Genomic DNA, 17,829 nt, shown 5'->3' on the forward strand with positions numbered 1-17,829 from the left:
TGCTTGTATTTGCAGTTTCAGTATAGGTCACTGAACAGGTCGCTGTGTTCTTGTTCTAGAACCTTGCATCAAAAGCAAACATCACTATACTGTATGTGTGTGAAGCTTAATATTTTTATTATTTTACTATTGTAAAAGAATACATGTTTAAAAGGTAAAGAAAAACATTCAGTTATATTCTTCAGTCTTTTGAAATCTTCTTCCAACTGTGTACAGTAGGTACAGTGTCTGATCCTCAGTCGATTTCAGCAGTTGTTAATTTTCCTGTTTTCTTTAAAACAAGAAAAAGAAAAAACTTGATTTAAAACTTGATTTCTTTAAATGCTTCAATTCACTAACCAATATTATAGTTTAAGGATCTTTTCATCCATTTGCAATTGTTTTTTCTCCTTTTGTCTTTCTCTTCTTTTACGTTTCTCTTTTAGCTTGGTTTAGTTCACTTTGCTTCCTTATTGGAATTTTATTCTTTTGTTTAGTCTTCTGATTATGACTGTGGCGTGTCTCTCCTTTTTTTTTTACGCTTCGCTCTTTTAGCTTGGTTTAGTTCACTTTGCTTCCTTATTGGAATTTTATTCTTTTGTTTAGTCTTCTGCTTATGACTGTGGTGTGAGTAACTTACAACTTTACAAATTCCATTTCACCTTTCTCTCTACAACATATACATTACTGCACAGTAAAAATGTTTCCTAATTCATATAACTTTGGAGGTTGTTGGTCAGAGCACAATTTCAGCCATGATACAGCACACCTGGAGCAGTGAATGTTAAGGGCCTTGCTCAAGGGCCCAACAGTGGCAGCTTGGCAGTGCTGGAGCTTGAACCCGATCTTCCAATTAACAACCCAGAGCCTTAACCGCTTGAGCCCTGAGTCCACATGGTGATTAGTTGATAGATAGATAGATAGATAGATAGATAGATAGATAGATAGATAGATAGATAGATAGATAGATAGATAGATAGATAGATAGATAGATAGATAGATAGATAGATAGATAGATAGATAGATAGATAGCTTATTAGCTTATTAGACTAATTTGATTGGTCAGTTAGACTGAATGGGCTTAATCCTAATGATTAGGCATACAAATAACAGCAACCTGGACCCAATATGTTCTGTTAGTGGAAAGTTCAGGAATAACCCAAATTAATAAACAGTGGTTCACTTTTGAGTTGTGACCTAATATTCAAATAAATGAATTAAATCTGTGCTAAGATAAATTTGTTTTACATTTAAACAAGTCCCTGGCTCTAAAAGAGTTTTAAACTTTCAAGCATAAAAGCATAAAAGCAGATTATTCCCAGAGCGTAAACAGTGAATGTTAAAGCTAATTGTCTAATCAGGGCAACACAATGTACACAATTCAGCATATAGAAACAGGCATAATTGTTTATTTGCACATGGAAAACACATTGCAGTTGATAGGAAAGCAGTATAACACAAAATGTCACCATATGTGTTAAGCATGCAATAAGCATTTTTATGCAGTTGTGGCATAAAAAAAACATCTTTCTGATCTAACACCTGATCCTTAAGATTGATTTCCACAACTATTGCCTACAAAATGTCTCAAAGTGCCAAAGGTCTTGGCCTCTTTTATGACCGATCATTAGAAATGAACTAAATGTAAATATAAAACAGTGCCCTTGTAATTTCATATGACAGAATTTAATAATTTTAGCTTTCAGACTACTTTCACAGCAAAGAGCAACCTGTATAATTAATACAAGCTTTGGATTAGAAAGAAAGAAAGAAAAGCTCAGAATTAAATATGTTCATTCAGCTATGGTGAGTTTTACAATGATGCATGGTACAATTTCAGTGTGAATTTATGTAGAGTAATGGTCTGTGTAAAAGTGATTGATAAATAAATAAATAAATAAATTAAATAAATTAAATAAATAACTAACTAAATAAATAGAATCGTCTAATGAACAAACCCATTACAGTTTAGGAAAAAAATACATAACTTTGTAATATGTTTAACGGACAAAAAGAAAATAAGAAGGTTTTTAAAATGATGGCTTGTAGTATTGGTTTGAGCAGATGGATATTTTATTTTAGGTTTTGATGATGACAATGACAAAAATAATATATTTTTTTTACTTTTTACTTTAATAATTATGCCTTTAGTTTAGCTTCATAAGCGGTTTTTCCTCCCTCAGGTGCCATGTGCTTTTTGGTTTTTCACTTGCCTTCTTGAGCCTTTGTACTCGAGGGCTTGGTGCACATTCACTGCCCTCGTATGAAATGTCATCATCACCACATTTCTCCTTTGGCATGTAGGACACAGTTTTGCTGCTGCCCTGGGGTGTGTTTTCTGGTGTGGAAGCTATGATTGTACCACTCTCACAGCTGCTCAGCTCTGCATCCTCGGTATAGACTGTCTGTGTGTGAGCTGTGTTTCTTTTGGGATAGCTCTGGCTCTTCTTTCGATGCTGCTCATTGAGGTCGACGCCTGAGTCCAGGCTGGTTTCATGACTGTCATTGAGTTGAAGGTGACATTTATGAAGGTCTACGATGGAGTGGAAGACCTGTGCAGCAGGTTTTCCTTCCAGAGAAACGAACCAGGCTTTTGGATGAGGGAAGTGATTACTTTTAGACAGCTCCAGTAGTGTCCGCTCAGAGCTTCCTTGATGAGTCCCACAGGAAGCGTCTGTGCCTGTAGATTTGTTCAGGGTGTCTGGGACAGACACAGACTCCAACAAGCAGCCCCAGCCTTTTGCTCTGGGCTCTCCATATTTTGTCTCCCTAGTTCGAGCTTGCTGCTGAACCTCTGAGAGTTCCATTGTTTGTAATGTTTGCTTGTTACCTTGTCTTTCAAAGCCATTGGTCTCGACTGCCTTCCTTGGTAGAGTAGCAGACCTACTTCCTGATGCTTTGTTTGATGATGTGCTGTGATGTGGAACCTGAATCAATGCTACAGACTGGTTGTACAGACCTAAGCTTTCTGGAAACATATTTTCATGCAGTGAGACAGATATCACAAGTTCTCTACTGTTGACATTTTGTGGTGTCTGTAATGTTTTTGAAGACTCCTGTGGAAGTTGAATTTCTGCCTGGCCAGTTTTCCCCATGCTCCTATTGAGTTTACTTTTCAGCTCAAGCCGATTCCTCTTACTGACAGATGCAGCTGAATGATGCCTGTGTTTGCGAGATGTAGGAGCTTTAAAATAAATGTCCAACTGCTCGTTGCTGTTGTTTCTGCCTGTGGTCTGTTCTTTCTTCTGAGCCATTGTTTTTCGGCTGTGGACTCGCTTTCTTTTTCGCCTACAGAGGGATTCTCTAAAAAGGAAAAAAAATATACAAATTGAGACCTGACATAAATAAATAAAACACTGCAAAGACAAAATAAATTAGACATTCTGTTAGACTTGTTCACAGTGGATGAGCACAAATTGTTAATTTCTGATCTGTTTTTATTAAACATTGAACCGAATCGGGTAATATTTTCAGTTCTTTTCAGGTTTGTTGTGTTGAGATTCTGTCAGAAAAGCTGCTTTATGTATCAAATCTTCCAAGCAAGAAAGGAAGAAAACATGGCAGAGCATGATGTTCTGGAGAAATAAACAGGAACTAGTAATTAGAGAAGTGTAATATGGCATAACATACTGTAGAGTGTAGTTCCATGTAGCACCAAGATGTTGATTATTTTTTCCATTAACAACACGTCCCAAAGTGTCCACGAAGTCCTCTATCCTCAAGATGTTCCTATGCTAGTAAACCTAGTTATAACTTTACCTCTATCTGTTCCAAAATGATAAATAAAGGTGTTCTCAAAAATAGCTTCACCATGTCAATGATCTATAAATCCATTTATATGGAGCATCCCCCATACAAGACCATTTATAAAATATTAGCTTGAACACAACATAATAAACACATAATTGGTAGAGTTGCTGCCAATAATGCCACCATTACAAATGATGGATACAACTGAAAAATAGTATAATAATGACCTTACCTACAATAGCATGACATCACCGCAAGCAATCCAACTGCAATGATTAAACCTCCTCCCACCACTGGAACAAGAAGGTATGCATTGTATGAAATGAAGTCCAAAGTGCTTTCATGTCCCATGTAACCTAGATTTTCGAGAATGACATGATCTGGTTATTTTTGGAATAAATGAACAACTAAAGCCATACACTATAAATCTAACTGTTCTACATGTGCCAGAAAAAATTATTTCTACCTGCGGACGAAGGAAATGGGGCAGCAATCCAATAGTCCAGATGAGGAGCCGTGTAGACCCAAACCAAGTGCCTGTTCTCCATCTGAACTTTTCCCAGACCACTATTCACCCATGCACCTGCATGGACAAAAAGACACAGTCGTAAATCATTTTATTTTAACCCTTTACTGTGTTAATATGGGTACACCTCACCTACATAAGCTTTTCAGAACAAACTCGAATTAAGGCTTTTTCCAACAGAGGCAGATGTTATAAAGACAACTGGAATATGCTTTTAATGTTTATTAGGTTTATGTCCGATGCCATGAAAGTTTAATGTAAGTTTAATGTAACCCATCCTTTAAATAAAGTATTATCATGATTTCATTCACAGCTTTCTAAAACAATCCAAACTTAAGTTTATAGAAGAAAGTTTATAGTCACATAAGGATCTTCTGCCTTTACCATTAAGAAATGCACTATTAAAACACACACATTTGACTCCAATACTATATTAGTCTCAAATTTTTATTTGGGTTTCTTCCTTGCTATTCTTTTCTTTCTATCTTGCTATCAGTTCCATCTCTCTTGCCTTCCCTTCCTTCCTCTCATTTCTCTTCCTTCCTTCATTCCTTCCTTCCTTTGATCCTCATCCTTCCTTCCTCTCATCTTCCTTCCTTCCTTCCTTCCTTCCTTTCTTCCTTCCTTCCTTCCTTCTCTCTTCCTTCCTTCCTTCCTTCCTTCCTTCCTTCCTTCCGCTCATCTTCCTTCCTTCCTTCCTTCCTTCCTTCCATCCTTCCTTCCTTCCTTCCTTCCTCTCATCTTCCTTCCTTCCTTCCTTCCTCTCATCTTCCTTCCTTCCTTCCTTCCTTCCTTCCTTCCTTCCTCTCATCTTCCTTCCTTCCTTCCTTCCTTCCTTCCTTCCTTCCTTCCTTCCTTCCTTCCTTCTATCCTCCCTCTCTCTCTCTCTCTCCTACCCACACCCTCAGGCAATTGTTCTTTTTTCTGCACCACCCTGGAGCCTTGCAGTAGTATTTCTAAGGCAGAACATAATTTACTATCTGTGATTGAATAAATACCAAACCTACCAATCGTTCTGTCAAACGTCCAGGCTGGGACAGTATAGGAGAGCTGTGACTGGCTGCTTTCAGCGAGAGGCAGTGTGATCTGGACAGGGCCTGATATCTGCACATCTACTCCATTACACAAGAGCTGAACACTAACTGCTGCAATTGGGTTTAACTCTACACTCTTATATCCTGTGAATATAAAACACACACACAGATACACATGCTCTAAAGACTGTTGATACAGTATAACTTTCACATCCATGTTTAGGACGTTCTATCCTACCTGACTTGCTCATGATGATGCCGGTGGTATTGGGGAAAAAATGTTTTTCTGCAGGAAGACGAGGGACAGTCAGGTAGGCTGTTAATGAGGAGATGTTGTTGTCTGGTAAGGAGAGCAGCCTCTTTGGGAACTGCACATTTGCAGGAGGCACGGTATCTGCGTATAAACACATAATGTAGAGAGATTAACGTGTGTAGCTAGTAAGCATCTTGACCTGTATTAGAGTACATAGTACAGAAGTCATAGTTACCAGACATTTTGCCTGTTATGACAACCAGATCTTCAAACAGCCAGATATTTCCTTGGTTTTGGTAAAAAAGTGGTAGCGTTACAGATGAAAAAACTGAAAAACACAAAAACATCTCAGTATACCATTAACTTAATGATACTATGTGCATAAGCTTCCAAAACTCTGCCATTAAAATTACCTGAACTTTGTGGAAAGATAACTTTAGTTTTCCTGGATCTGCTAATTAGTGTTGGGAGAGTGGGAAAGTCGTACACATGGGCTTTAGGGCACTGCTCTTGCATCATGCTCCATATGATACTTAAAGGATGATGTTACAGTGACCCGAGTTATGTTTAATTTATTTAGATAGAAATGAACACCCAAAACACCTTTGACCCAAATATGAGCCAAACACATAAGGTGATTATCATACTACTCCATTCACCCTGTTCAAAAAACTCACCCATGGTCACACATTGTTTTTACTTACTTGGTATTTTGGTGGTTTTCCACAGCAGTGGGGTTTGGATGTATCCATCTTTCCTGGCCACCAGCATAAGAGGCCAGCTGTTTGTGTATGGCACCTTGAGCACGGTGACTCCACTAATGCTGGTCGTGGTGGAATTGATGAGTGTGTAGTTTGCAAACACTTCCACTGTTGCATGGCTCAGGGGCTGCTGGTTCACCGCATTCTTCACCTGTACCTTGAGGGTGAACGTCGGCTCTGGAGCAACAGAATCGTGGTTAGAGATTTGTTCACGAATTTTGAACCACTACACACTTATACATGCAGTCAATATGATTTGTTCTTTGCAAGTTCATTGGTAACACTTGGGATACAAATTATAAATTTTCCTTTAGTTTTCAATGTGGCCTAAACCATTTTTTTGATTTATTATTTTAATTTTTTAAGTATGAATAAAAAAAGTAACATCCCATTTAGTATATAAAGCATTAAGACTGCATCAGCATAGCCTTAATACTGCCCTTCTTGTGTATCTTTATTCTGTTGTAATCAGCTTGTTTGCTCAGATGCTTTAGGTTGAGCGTGCATAAAGATGCTCTACAAATGAACCCATTAACTTTCTAAATGGATTCCAAAGACACAATACCCTAAACACAAATGGGCCCTGCTATTAGGCTAAAAGCTGAATAGATGTGAGATCAACAGTAATGCTCCAGTGCTGCCTACACTAGCAAATTCACAAAACATCCAAAAATAAATCAATACTATTTATTTATTTATTTATTTATTTAAATGCTCTACTTAGACAGTCACAAAAGGGAAAAAATAATGCTATGCCCAATCAAGTCAGATACTATGCCTTTATTTCATTTTGTCCTTTTCATCCTCTGTAATTCTTCGATCAGTCACTGTCCCTCCTGCTCATATCCTCTTTCTTTCTTAATTGGCATGATCAAACCAAGATATAGTATTGCTAATATGTTTAAATCATTCTTTAGAAAATATGTTGTATATTTTTGCTTTTGACCCTCCAGCTCTTACATTGCACAGGATGTTTTTTTTTATTTTACTCCTGCACTTTTACTTGCAGATTTGAAATGGTCTGTCTTTTGTTACATCAGAGCTGTGATGTACCACACAGAGATGAGGAAATCTACTAAATAAAGTAACTTAGCACTTATCAGCATAACAGCATGGTGGATGCAAGAATAGCGAGAATTTGTTATTAAATTGTTTAAAGCACAATCTAAAGTCAACCAATCATGACATATTGATAGAATTGCCATAAAATATCTTTAAACCCAATTTCCAGAGAATCCACCTACATGAAATAGGCTTTTCTGATCAAAATTGATTTGGTAAAAAATATGTGAAATTTATTTGTGACGAGGAAACCATTCATAACGGTTATGAACATCCCTATTTGTCTTATATGCACCTTTAAGGCCATTTTCTTTCTTTGCATTCATGTTTAAAGACCTCATGAAATTTCATGACTAATTTTACCCAATGCATGGATATAGCAGAACGCTTAAACTAAGCTGGAAGGTTAGATATCATTACAATCTGCCTGCTGTATCATGATCATAACATAACATGATCATAACATTGCATCAAAAATTGCATTTTATTTATAAGAATTCACTATAATAGCGTTGTACTTAAGAGGAAATTCCTCATTCAACAGCATGCTTTTGTTAAAAAAAAGCATTTTCAACAGCACTTTTTGATCTCTACAATGATTATGAATACAACAACAAAATCCATAACAAATGGTGAAATCTAAGAGACGAAACATTGAGATTTAGAGTCTAGAAAAACCCAGAGTAGAAAAAATAATTTGTGTCTCAGTCACAGAGTAGAGATAAATTACTCTGAATCAAACACTGAACTGTTAAGCCATCGTTATTTCAAAAGCTCAGTTTGGATCATTTACGATTTCCCACAGAGTAATGAATAGATGTGAATTAGTCTTTCAGCACCACACACAATAATTTTAAACTCCATCTCACTGATGTATGAAATTAATAAGTAAACAAAGTGAATGATTTCTTCCAAATGCTCCAAATGGCCACAGTGTTGACATTAGTATTGATTTTATGTGAATTTTTCACACTACATGGCTTTTATAATGAACCCAAATTGGAAGTCGTTCATCATAGTTGCACTAGTCTCCTATAAGAGGTCAGAGGCAGAAAATACCTATGATTAATGCATGCACAGTTATATCTGTGTATTGAGTAAAAGGCATTTCCCAGTGGATTTCAGAGGCATTTTGGCTCCACATACATTAAAAAAATGCAAACTCATCAATTTTTCACATGGCCAGCATATAAAAACAGCAGAGAAGCACCCTGAATGTCAATAAAATGAACACAAAAGTCAATTAATGAATCCTGTGAGACTATTAACGGATTATAAACTCGTATGGATGCAGTGACAGAGTTTCAGGCTTGTTAGACCTAATCATGACAGTATTTAAGAAATAATAATATATAAATATGCAGAGTTAGTTTGAATGAGATTTTGTTGACATCTCGAGGGGACGAGATAACAAAAAGCTGTACATCAAAAATCGTGTAAAATAAAAATAGTATGAGAGAAATAGAAATAATAAAAATAACAGAAACAATAAAATGAACCAAGGCGTAAGCTAGAGTTCTCTCTCTCTATCTCTCTCTCTCTCTCTCTCTCTCCCTCTCTCCCTCTCTTTCTTTCTCTCTCTCTCTCTGTGCATGTGCATTTGTGTGTAGTTGCACAATATCTTTAATATTTATACATGTGCAATATCTGTGGAATGACAGTTTAATGGTGTTTGTGTATGTCAGAGGAGTAAGGGCTACTGAGTACTGCTGCATTGTGGAATCTGCTGGATGATGGAATGAATTGCAATTTTTTGCTATTCACAATGCAGTTTTGAAGTTAACGTTGCAAATACATAAAGCCATGGAATCCCAGGCTACCACTGTTCACTTATGTACCAAGTAAAGATGCGACATAAACAGCACGCTAACATCACTGAGCTGTGGATCCCTTTATCTCCTTCATAATAATCTCTGACCTGTTTGTTCCTATTCCAGAATAATGTTTTTCTATCTATCTATCTATCTATCTATCTATCTATCTATCTATCTATCTATCTATCTATCTATCTATCTATCTATCTATCTATCTATGTTTGCTACACTCTCTATCCACTATAATAGGAACTCCTCTACACTTGCTCATTTCAGCGGTTATCTTATGGCAGCAGCACAATGATTATATAGATTATCATACTGCAGTTGAGATACAGGCCAAGAGTCTCACATCACATTAATGTTCACATCATACATCATAATGGGGGAGTAGTATGATCTCTGTGACTTTAACTGAGGCATGGTTGTTGTTGCCAGATGGGCTGGTTTGAGGATTTCAGATTTATCTATTCTCTTGGGGTTTTCACAAGCAGTCTCTAGAGTTTACACAGAATGGTGTGTGTGGGGTGTGTTGGGGTGAGGTGGTGTGTTATTATGTGAGAATCAGTTCTTATGAGTGGAAATGCTTCTTGATAAGAGATGTCAGAGGAAATGGCCTGTTTGATTTGAACTGCCAGGGAAAATATAGTAATTCCTACAGTCTCTCTTTATAACTGTGCTGAGCAGTACATAATGAAATGCTTAAACCAGCTGATTTGGTGCCAACAATTATTGAAAAAACAACCAAGAAAAAATATTTGACTGTAATTCAAGTTTGATGTCATAGAATTTGATGTTATTAAAATACGACTAAAAAAAAGAAGAACTAAAAAAGCATCTCTGAGCTTAAGTCTGTGAGCTTTAATAATTTTAATGACTTCCGATAATGTTTAAAATCATGTATAATTTATTTCCTTCTGGAGAGTGACTGACAGACATCTAGCTCAATAAAAAAAGCTCTAGTAATCTCCATAGAAGCTTGAATGTGTTGTCTGATAAAGAATCAGAATTCCGATAAACATTAAAAAAAAAATATATAATAATTTTTTTCTTCATGGAACATAATTTAACACTTCAGCTTTAAGGAACCATACATACAGTGGTGTGAAAAAGTGTTGTGCCCCTTCCTGATTTTTTTATTTTTTTGCACGTTTGTCACACATTAATATTTCTGATCAACAAATTTAAATATTAGTCAAAGATAACACAAGTAAACACAACATGCAGTTTTTAAATGAAGGTTTTTATTGTTAAGGGAAAACAAAATCCAAACCCACATGGCCCTGTGTGAAAAAGTGTCTTAAAACATAACTGTGGTTTATCACACATACTGTAACTTAACTGTGGTTTGTAACTCTAGCCACAACCAGGCCTGATTATGGCCACACCTGTTCACAATCAAGAAATCACTTAAATAAGACCTGAATGATGAAGTGAAGTAGACCAAAAGATCCTCAAAAGCTACACATCATGCCGAGATCCAAAGAAATTCAGGAACAAATGAGAAAGAAAGTAATTGAGATCTATCAGTCTGGAAAAGGTTATAAAGCCCTTTCTAAAGCTTTGGGACTCCAGCAAACCACAGTGAGAGCCATTATCCACAAATGGAGAAAACATGTGGTGAACACTCCCAGGAGTGGCTGGCCAGCCAAAATTACCTCAAGAGCACAGCAACGACTCATCCAAGATGTCACAAAAGACCCCACAACAAAATCCAAAGAACTGCAGGCCTCAGTTAAAGTCAGTGTTCATGACTCCACCATAAGAGACTGGGCAAAAATGACCTGCATGGCAGAGTTCAAAGGCGAAAACCTCTGCTGAGCAAAAAGAACATAAAGTCTCTTGATGATCCTCAAGACTTTTGGGAAAATACTCTGGACTGGCGAGACAAAATTTTAACATTTTGGAAGGTGTGTGTTCCGTTACAGTACATCTGGGATAACAGTAACACCGCATTTCAGAAAAAGAAAATCACACCAACAGTACAATATGGTGGTGGTAGTGTGATGGTCTGGGGCTGTTTTGATGCTTCAGGACCTGGAAGACTTGCTGTGACAAATGGTACCATGAATTCTGAAGTACAATGTGCGGCCATCTGTTCGTGACCTCAAGCTGAAGCGAACTTGGGTTCTGAAGCAGGACAATGATCCAAAAAACACCAGCAAGTCTACCTCTGAATGGCTGAAGAAAAACAAAATGAAGACTTTGTAGTGGCCAAGTCAAAGTCCTGACCTGAATCCTATTGAGATGCTGTGGCATGACCTTAAAAAGGTTGTTCATGCTCAAAATCCCTCCAATGTGGCTGAACCACAAGAATTCTGAATGATGAGTGGAACAAAATTTAGGAAAGCTGTGTTGTATTGAGATGGACATACATCTGATAAAAAAATAAAATAATGTAATGCGATCCCGGATGTCTGAGATACTCTTGCACCAAAGTCAGAATGGAATCTTTAAACGTGATTTTTTTTTCCCTTTTTACTTTTGCACTATCCAGACTTTAAAATGTTAGGATGTTTAAAAGTCACATGCCTTTTTAAAACCCTTATGAGATTTCTCTTTATATAATCAAAAACTGTATCAGAACATGTGTTACCTTAGATGGTTAATAAGAGATGACTTAATTCCACTTTATACATCAAACAAACGTTGCCTTGTGTTATATGTTCGTAATTAATCGATTTTTTCCAGTCATGATCAGCAAGCATGCTCTGTGATGATATTTCATATTTAATATACCATTACTCATACTGAAGATGCAATCTTGCTGACATAAGGCATAATAAATTAGCTTTGGGGAAGAATGATGACAGATTACTATAATCCTACTATATTTCATGGAGCTACAGTGAAAATGTGAATGTCATGCATGGTACATAGGACTTTGTAGAGTGAAAAATCCTGTGCTGAACATATTTTTAGTCTATCTATATGTTATTTCATAGCTTTTCCTCTTGTGACTTTTTTCTTAACAGCACCAAATGTGTGTTGATAGCCTTATGGTGCTAAATGCCAGCCTCGATACCTTATGCTTCCTACTATGTATTTCAGTTAGCAACTAGCCATCCTAGCCTTGGTGTAACATTGCGGTGCTATCAAGAAATGCTTTTACGTTTAATTGCATTTAAATGGCCTGAGTGCTAAGTGGTAGGTAAATGCATGCTCTTATTTGCCTCCTGCATTTTTTTTTCTTTTAAAAAAGCTAATCGAAAGCTCTTTTGCTTTGTTTTGGATGTGTGTAATGGAATATAGGTTAACTTTTGTTGACATAGGTTTATCTGGTGGGGGCACGGTGGCTTAGTGGTTAGCACGTTCGCCCCACACCTCCAGGGTTGTGGGTTCGATTCCCGCCTCCGCCTTGTGTGTGTGGAGTTTGCATGTTCTCTCCGTGCCTCGGGGGTTTCCTCCGGGTACGCCGGTTTCCTCCCCCGATCCAAAGACATGCATGGTAGGTTGATTGCCATCTCTGGAAAATTGTCCGTAGTGTGTGATTGCATGAGTGAATGAGAGTGTGTGTGTGCCCTTCGATGGGTTGGCACTCCGTCCAGGGTGTATCCTGCCTTGATGCCTGATGACGCCTGAGATAGGCACAGGTTCCCCGTGACCCAAGGTAGTTCGGATAAGCGGTAGAAAATGAGTGAGTGAGTGAGTGAGGTTTATCTGGTCCATATGTATAGCATTCTTGGGATTAAGAAAGTGGAAAGTTGCCTCATATAGTAACAAGACGAGATTGAGCACATTTTCCTGACTGACGTAACTGCACACAGGAATTCTGGTGAAGAGCATGAATAACTCCTAAAATGCCATGAGCACTATAAAATGAAAGGGCATCCATTTCAAAATAGATTTATCTTATACAACTGGCCTACTTTCATCTTTCATGATGATTCGTTGTCATGACAAGTTGAGTTATGCTGTATCCTCAGGCTAAACCAATGCTAGGTTGGACTGGGGATCATTTATTTGCACATAGATAAAAAAAGAAATATATATATATATATGCAAATAAATGATCCCCAGTCCAACTTAGCATTGGTTTAGCCTAAGGATACAGCATATATATACGTATATATATATATATATATATATATATATATATATATATATATATATATATATATATATATATATACAATGCATTTAATGCAAATTCCTTGTTTTTACAGAAATCACGATCTTTATTTAGTTAAAATGATACATATTTCTACTCATGCTTTACTGTGTACAGTAGCGCTTTGATACATAATTAGTGGAGCCGTTTCTTCCTGCTTTATAAACCCTATCATATTGTAGATCAGGAAATCAATATTACTAAAGTGCTCTCATATCACTGCAGCTCACCTAAGGAAATAACCAAATCCACTATAATCCACTCTGAGCTCATCTTCAGTGGAAAAAGATATTCAGTGTAATTTAAGAAAAAAAGCAATCTAGCATAATCGACATTCCGCTCTTATTTGATCCAGATAAACAGGGTGGATTGATTTACCAAATTTCTTTCTTTTACACACATTTATGTTCATAGTTTGACAGCAGTTTGGCTTAGAAGCATTATACATCAATACAAATATATATAAATATAATTCTAATAATTCTAGGTTTCCATTTGAGTTTTCATATAACACTGTACTGGCAGTCCAAAATATTTGGTTTAAAACTGCATGACTTGCCACCAGAAAAAAATCCTTCATTCTTTGTTCATTTTTGTTTTTGTAAAATTGTTCATTGTTTTATTATAGACCTCCTTTCAAATGTCTCAACAGATTTTCATGCACAGGAACCCACCCGCACATGACATGAATAAATCATTAACCTCAGACTGTATCTGAGGACTGTATCACATGTAGAACATTGACCACACACACACACACACACACACACACACACACTCAGAGGGTGGATAATTTGCTGTCAGTGAAGAAGAAAGCATACTAATAAGCATGGGTTGATATTTCTCAAGCACATTGTTTATAAAGTCACTGTTAGAACATGAAAGTTTTTGTGTTGACAAGACAGTTTTGTACCATTTTGTTGGTTTAAAAATCTTTTATATCATATCAGATCCAACTCTGAACTCATGTAAGATGTGTTATAATACAGAGAACTGCACTCAATGAGCACTTTATTAGTAAAACATGTACACATCCACATTCATGCCATTATCTAATGAGCCAATCGTGTGGCAGGAGAGCAATTTATAACATCATGCAGATTCAAGTCAACAACTTGGGTAACATTAAGGCCAATGATCAGAAAGGGGAAAAATGTGATTTCAGAGATTTTGACCATGGCATGATTGTTTTTGATGCAAAACAATTTCTAATTTACTCTGCATGGTGCAATAAAGAAAAAACATCACACTGAACAAATTCCAGACTGTGTCGAGCTGCCTGAAATGCTACAGTAACTCAGATATCCATTCTATTCAATTGTGGTGAGCAGAAAAACATCTCAGGATGCACATGTTGAACCTTATGGTGAATGGGCCACAACAGCAAGAACAGAAGCTTAAGCTGCAGCATGATAATCTATATATAATCTATATATATCTAAATATATAAACGGTTGTAATGGGATATGCCTGATTGTTTCATCCAGCACAACTGAAGCTGCAAATAATACATGAATTCTAGCATTACATGGAGATCCTCATTAGCATTCATTAGGTAGCCATAGTAGTGTCTCAGGCTGAATAATTGCTCAACTCTGACAATTTTACTTAACCTTGTACCTTATGGTCATATAATACTTATGAATGATTAGGTTTAGTAACCAGTGTACAGTTATTCACTAAACACTGCTTAGCATATTTGAATACATGGAATGCTTTGAATGCATGGCTGAATGCATTTAAGTGTTTTGGTCATTGATTTGATCATTTTTGTTTTTATGATCTGGCTGAGGACGGGTTCGATTCCAGCATCATACAGCAATCAAAGAGGAGCAATTGCATATACATGGAAGACTTGGATTTAAGACTATTGTTGTAAAGGGTAGTGGAGTTATTTTGAAAGCTTCACCGTACAGCATTGTAAAAAACAGCAGATGGAGAAGAGAGCAGGAGGGAACGGTCTGGCACACACAAGCTATGCATTGAGCTGTTTCCTGTATGAAAGAACATTCAGCCTCACTGATGCATTGGGCCAAAATCCAAAATGATTACATGACTGTTAGTTATGCAGTATGCAGTCTTTAGTCTGTTCACCAAGTCAAGTCATAAACATCCATCGGTGTCTTAGCAATGAAGCAATGAAATTATTAGTGTTGAACAATGTAACAATGCATGTATGTGGGCAAACACACACACACACACACACACACACACACACACACACACACACACACACTCAGAGGGTGGATAATTTGCTGTCAGTGAAGATGAAAGCACACTAATAAGCATGAGTTGATATTTCTCAAGCACATTTTTTATAAAGTCACTTGCACTGTTAGAACATGAAAGTTTTTGTGTCACATTAACTGGATCAAGTGAAAGTACACAGTATCGCAAACATCGATCACTTTTAATTAAAGTCGTACTTGTCAGGAACATTCTATGAAAAAATGCAGCAAGTTTATAATGGAATCTTTCATTATAGAGCAAACAAATAAAGACACTTTTACTACTCGGGGACCAGATAAAATAAGAACAGTCTGGTTTTATATTTAATACCCCATGGTGGTGATAGCACTAGGAGTTTTTCCACACACACATTGATGTGTTGATTGTGGACTTATCATGCTCTGTAGGCAAGTATCTACGATTGAAAGTTGGTGAAATGCAACAGGATTACACAGGAACAAGTTATAACTTTGTATGTAAAATATAAATATCTACAATAAAAGTATTTTCCTTTTAAATATTGTGTTTTAGAAATCTGTTTAAAATAGTATGAAACTTATCCCATCAGTGTGCATTTGGAAATAAGAAGGTACTGGTATCTGGCTCATATTGGCCTGAAACACTGGATCAGTATCAGGTAATCCAATCTAAGATAAAATGTATAATACAATAATATCAGGATAATTCACTTCTGTCTACTGATGTATTATATTCCATGTGATGGGAACTGACTGTATTGGTTTTCATAGTTTCATAAATAGTGTGTGTGTGCGTGTGCGTGTGTGTAGGCAGTGATGGTCCATTTAGAGACTGTGACAAAATTTCTGCTCATTATGAAAGAGCATATAAGAGCTTGTAACAGTAACACCATGATGATCTGATAGTGGATAAAGTACTAGCACACACCCACACACTTAATTCCTAGTTTTGATTTCTACCACAATATTGCGTGGTAGAACTTTCAAAGATTTCTTGAATAATGAAGGATAAAATATAAAGTCTGTGTGTATTAAGAGATCAGGTCAGATGTCTAAAGACTATTGGCTGAGTCCCAAATGGACATTAGATACCTAGTGTAATCACTAACGTTGAAGACTGACATCATCTCTTATCCTGTGAGAGTCTCCTGTTTAGAGTAATACACTTGTACATAAAGTTTAAAGTCATCTGAGGAACAGAGAAATAACCTGGTTCCAGTAACCAACTATAACACTTAATACACAGTAAGAGACATGCAATACCTACCTCTTTGGCCAAGGAGCCCTCCATCCTGATGGTTCTGGTGGTTGTGATGGAATGCCAGTTGCTCCTGAGTGCTTTTGGTAAGGGCGAGGCTGGCAAGGACTGAGCCTTTAAAGCCAGCAGTGACTCCACCATCCTTACTGAATATAAACAATGTCAGCAAAAACAAGAACGTGATTATCTTGTCCATGGCAGAAGAAAAGGTAATAGCGAGACATAGTTGTGAGAGAAGTGCTATAACAGCAGACAGCAGTCCATTCCTGATTCCTCCATTTGGATGTATTGGAGTGTGTGTGAAAGCTGAGTAAACATGGTTTGGTTTGTAAATGAATGCTACTGGAATCTATTCACTGATGGAGGGAGGGAGGAAGGGATCGTGGGAACGATGGCATTTTAGGATTCCATCTACTGGTTCAACCTTGCAATTGCAACCTTGTACAGCTTCAAGCTAAATGGTAATTACAATTTCACTATCATACAAATTATGTCTAATAATAGTTTTAATTTTGCATCGTAAAAAAAGGTGGCTTTTAAAACACAGTAGTAATAATAAGGATATTATGAGCAATAAAGTACAAATAACAATTAACAATAAAAATAAAGAAATATTAGTGAATCCCTTCCATCCATCTAACCAACTGACCAACCAACTCTATTTTCTTAATTTTATGGTAAATCTAATATACATATTTGATAGCCTTGATAGGAATGCATACTGTGCCAAATTGAGTCTTTTGAAAGAATAAACATGATGTTTGAAATATGGAATAATATAGTGCATAGTACAAGAAACAGTACAGAGTGCAATTTAAATTTAGCCAAGAATTATGAATATGACATGAATGAATGCATTTAAAATGTATATAGGGCTGTTGCAAATACAGTAATGTTGCCTTTGCAAATTTGAATGAATTTCCTCTGACAATTTAAATGAAAATTCAATATAAAGTACTTTAGTTAAGCTGCCAGAACAACTTTAAAATACATTCATAGATTCAACAAAATTCACAAGACTCTGTAACTATACGGGTGCAATAAACGTCATTCTTTCAAAAAGATTTTTCCTCA

General features: G+C 36.6%; 1 protein-coding gene across 1 annotated transcript; it reads right to left on the reverse strand.

The window, feature by feature from the left end:
- Window positions 1-1,958: 1,958 nt before the first annotated feature.
- LOC132850713 (protein FAM171B-like) lies at window positions 1,959-17,068 on the reverse strand. The gene is made up of 8 exons (XM_060877375.1): window positions 16,765-17,068; window positions 6,247-6,480; window positions 5,778-5,870; window positions 5,528-5,683; window positions 5,263-5,433; window positions 4,196-4,312; window positions 3,962-4,085; window positions 1,959-3,282 (listed from the first exon to the last, which is right to left on the reverse strand). Exons 1-8 carry the CDS (start codon window positions 16,949-16,951, stop codon window positions 2,127-2,129), a joined length of 2,238 nt encoding a protein of 745 aa, XP_060733358.1. The 5' UTR covers window positions 16,952-17,068; the 3' UTR covers window positions 1,959-2,126.
- Between the last annotated feature and the right edge of the window lie 761 nt (window positions 17,069-17,829).

This window comes from Tachysurus vachellii, chromosome 8 (genome assembly GCF_030014155.1).
Source record: "Tachysurus vachellii isolate PV-2020 chromosome 8, HZAU_Pvac_v1, whole genome shotgun sequence".
NCBI lineage: Eukaryota > Metazoa > Chordata > Actinopteri > Siluriformes > Bagridae > Tachysurus > Tachysurus vachellii.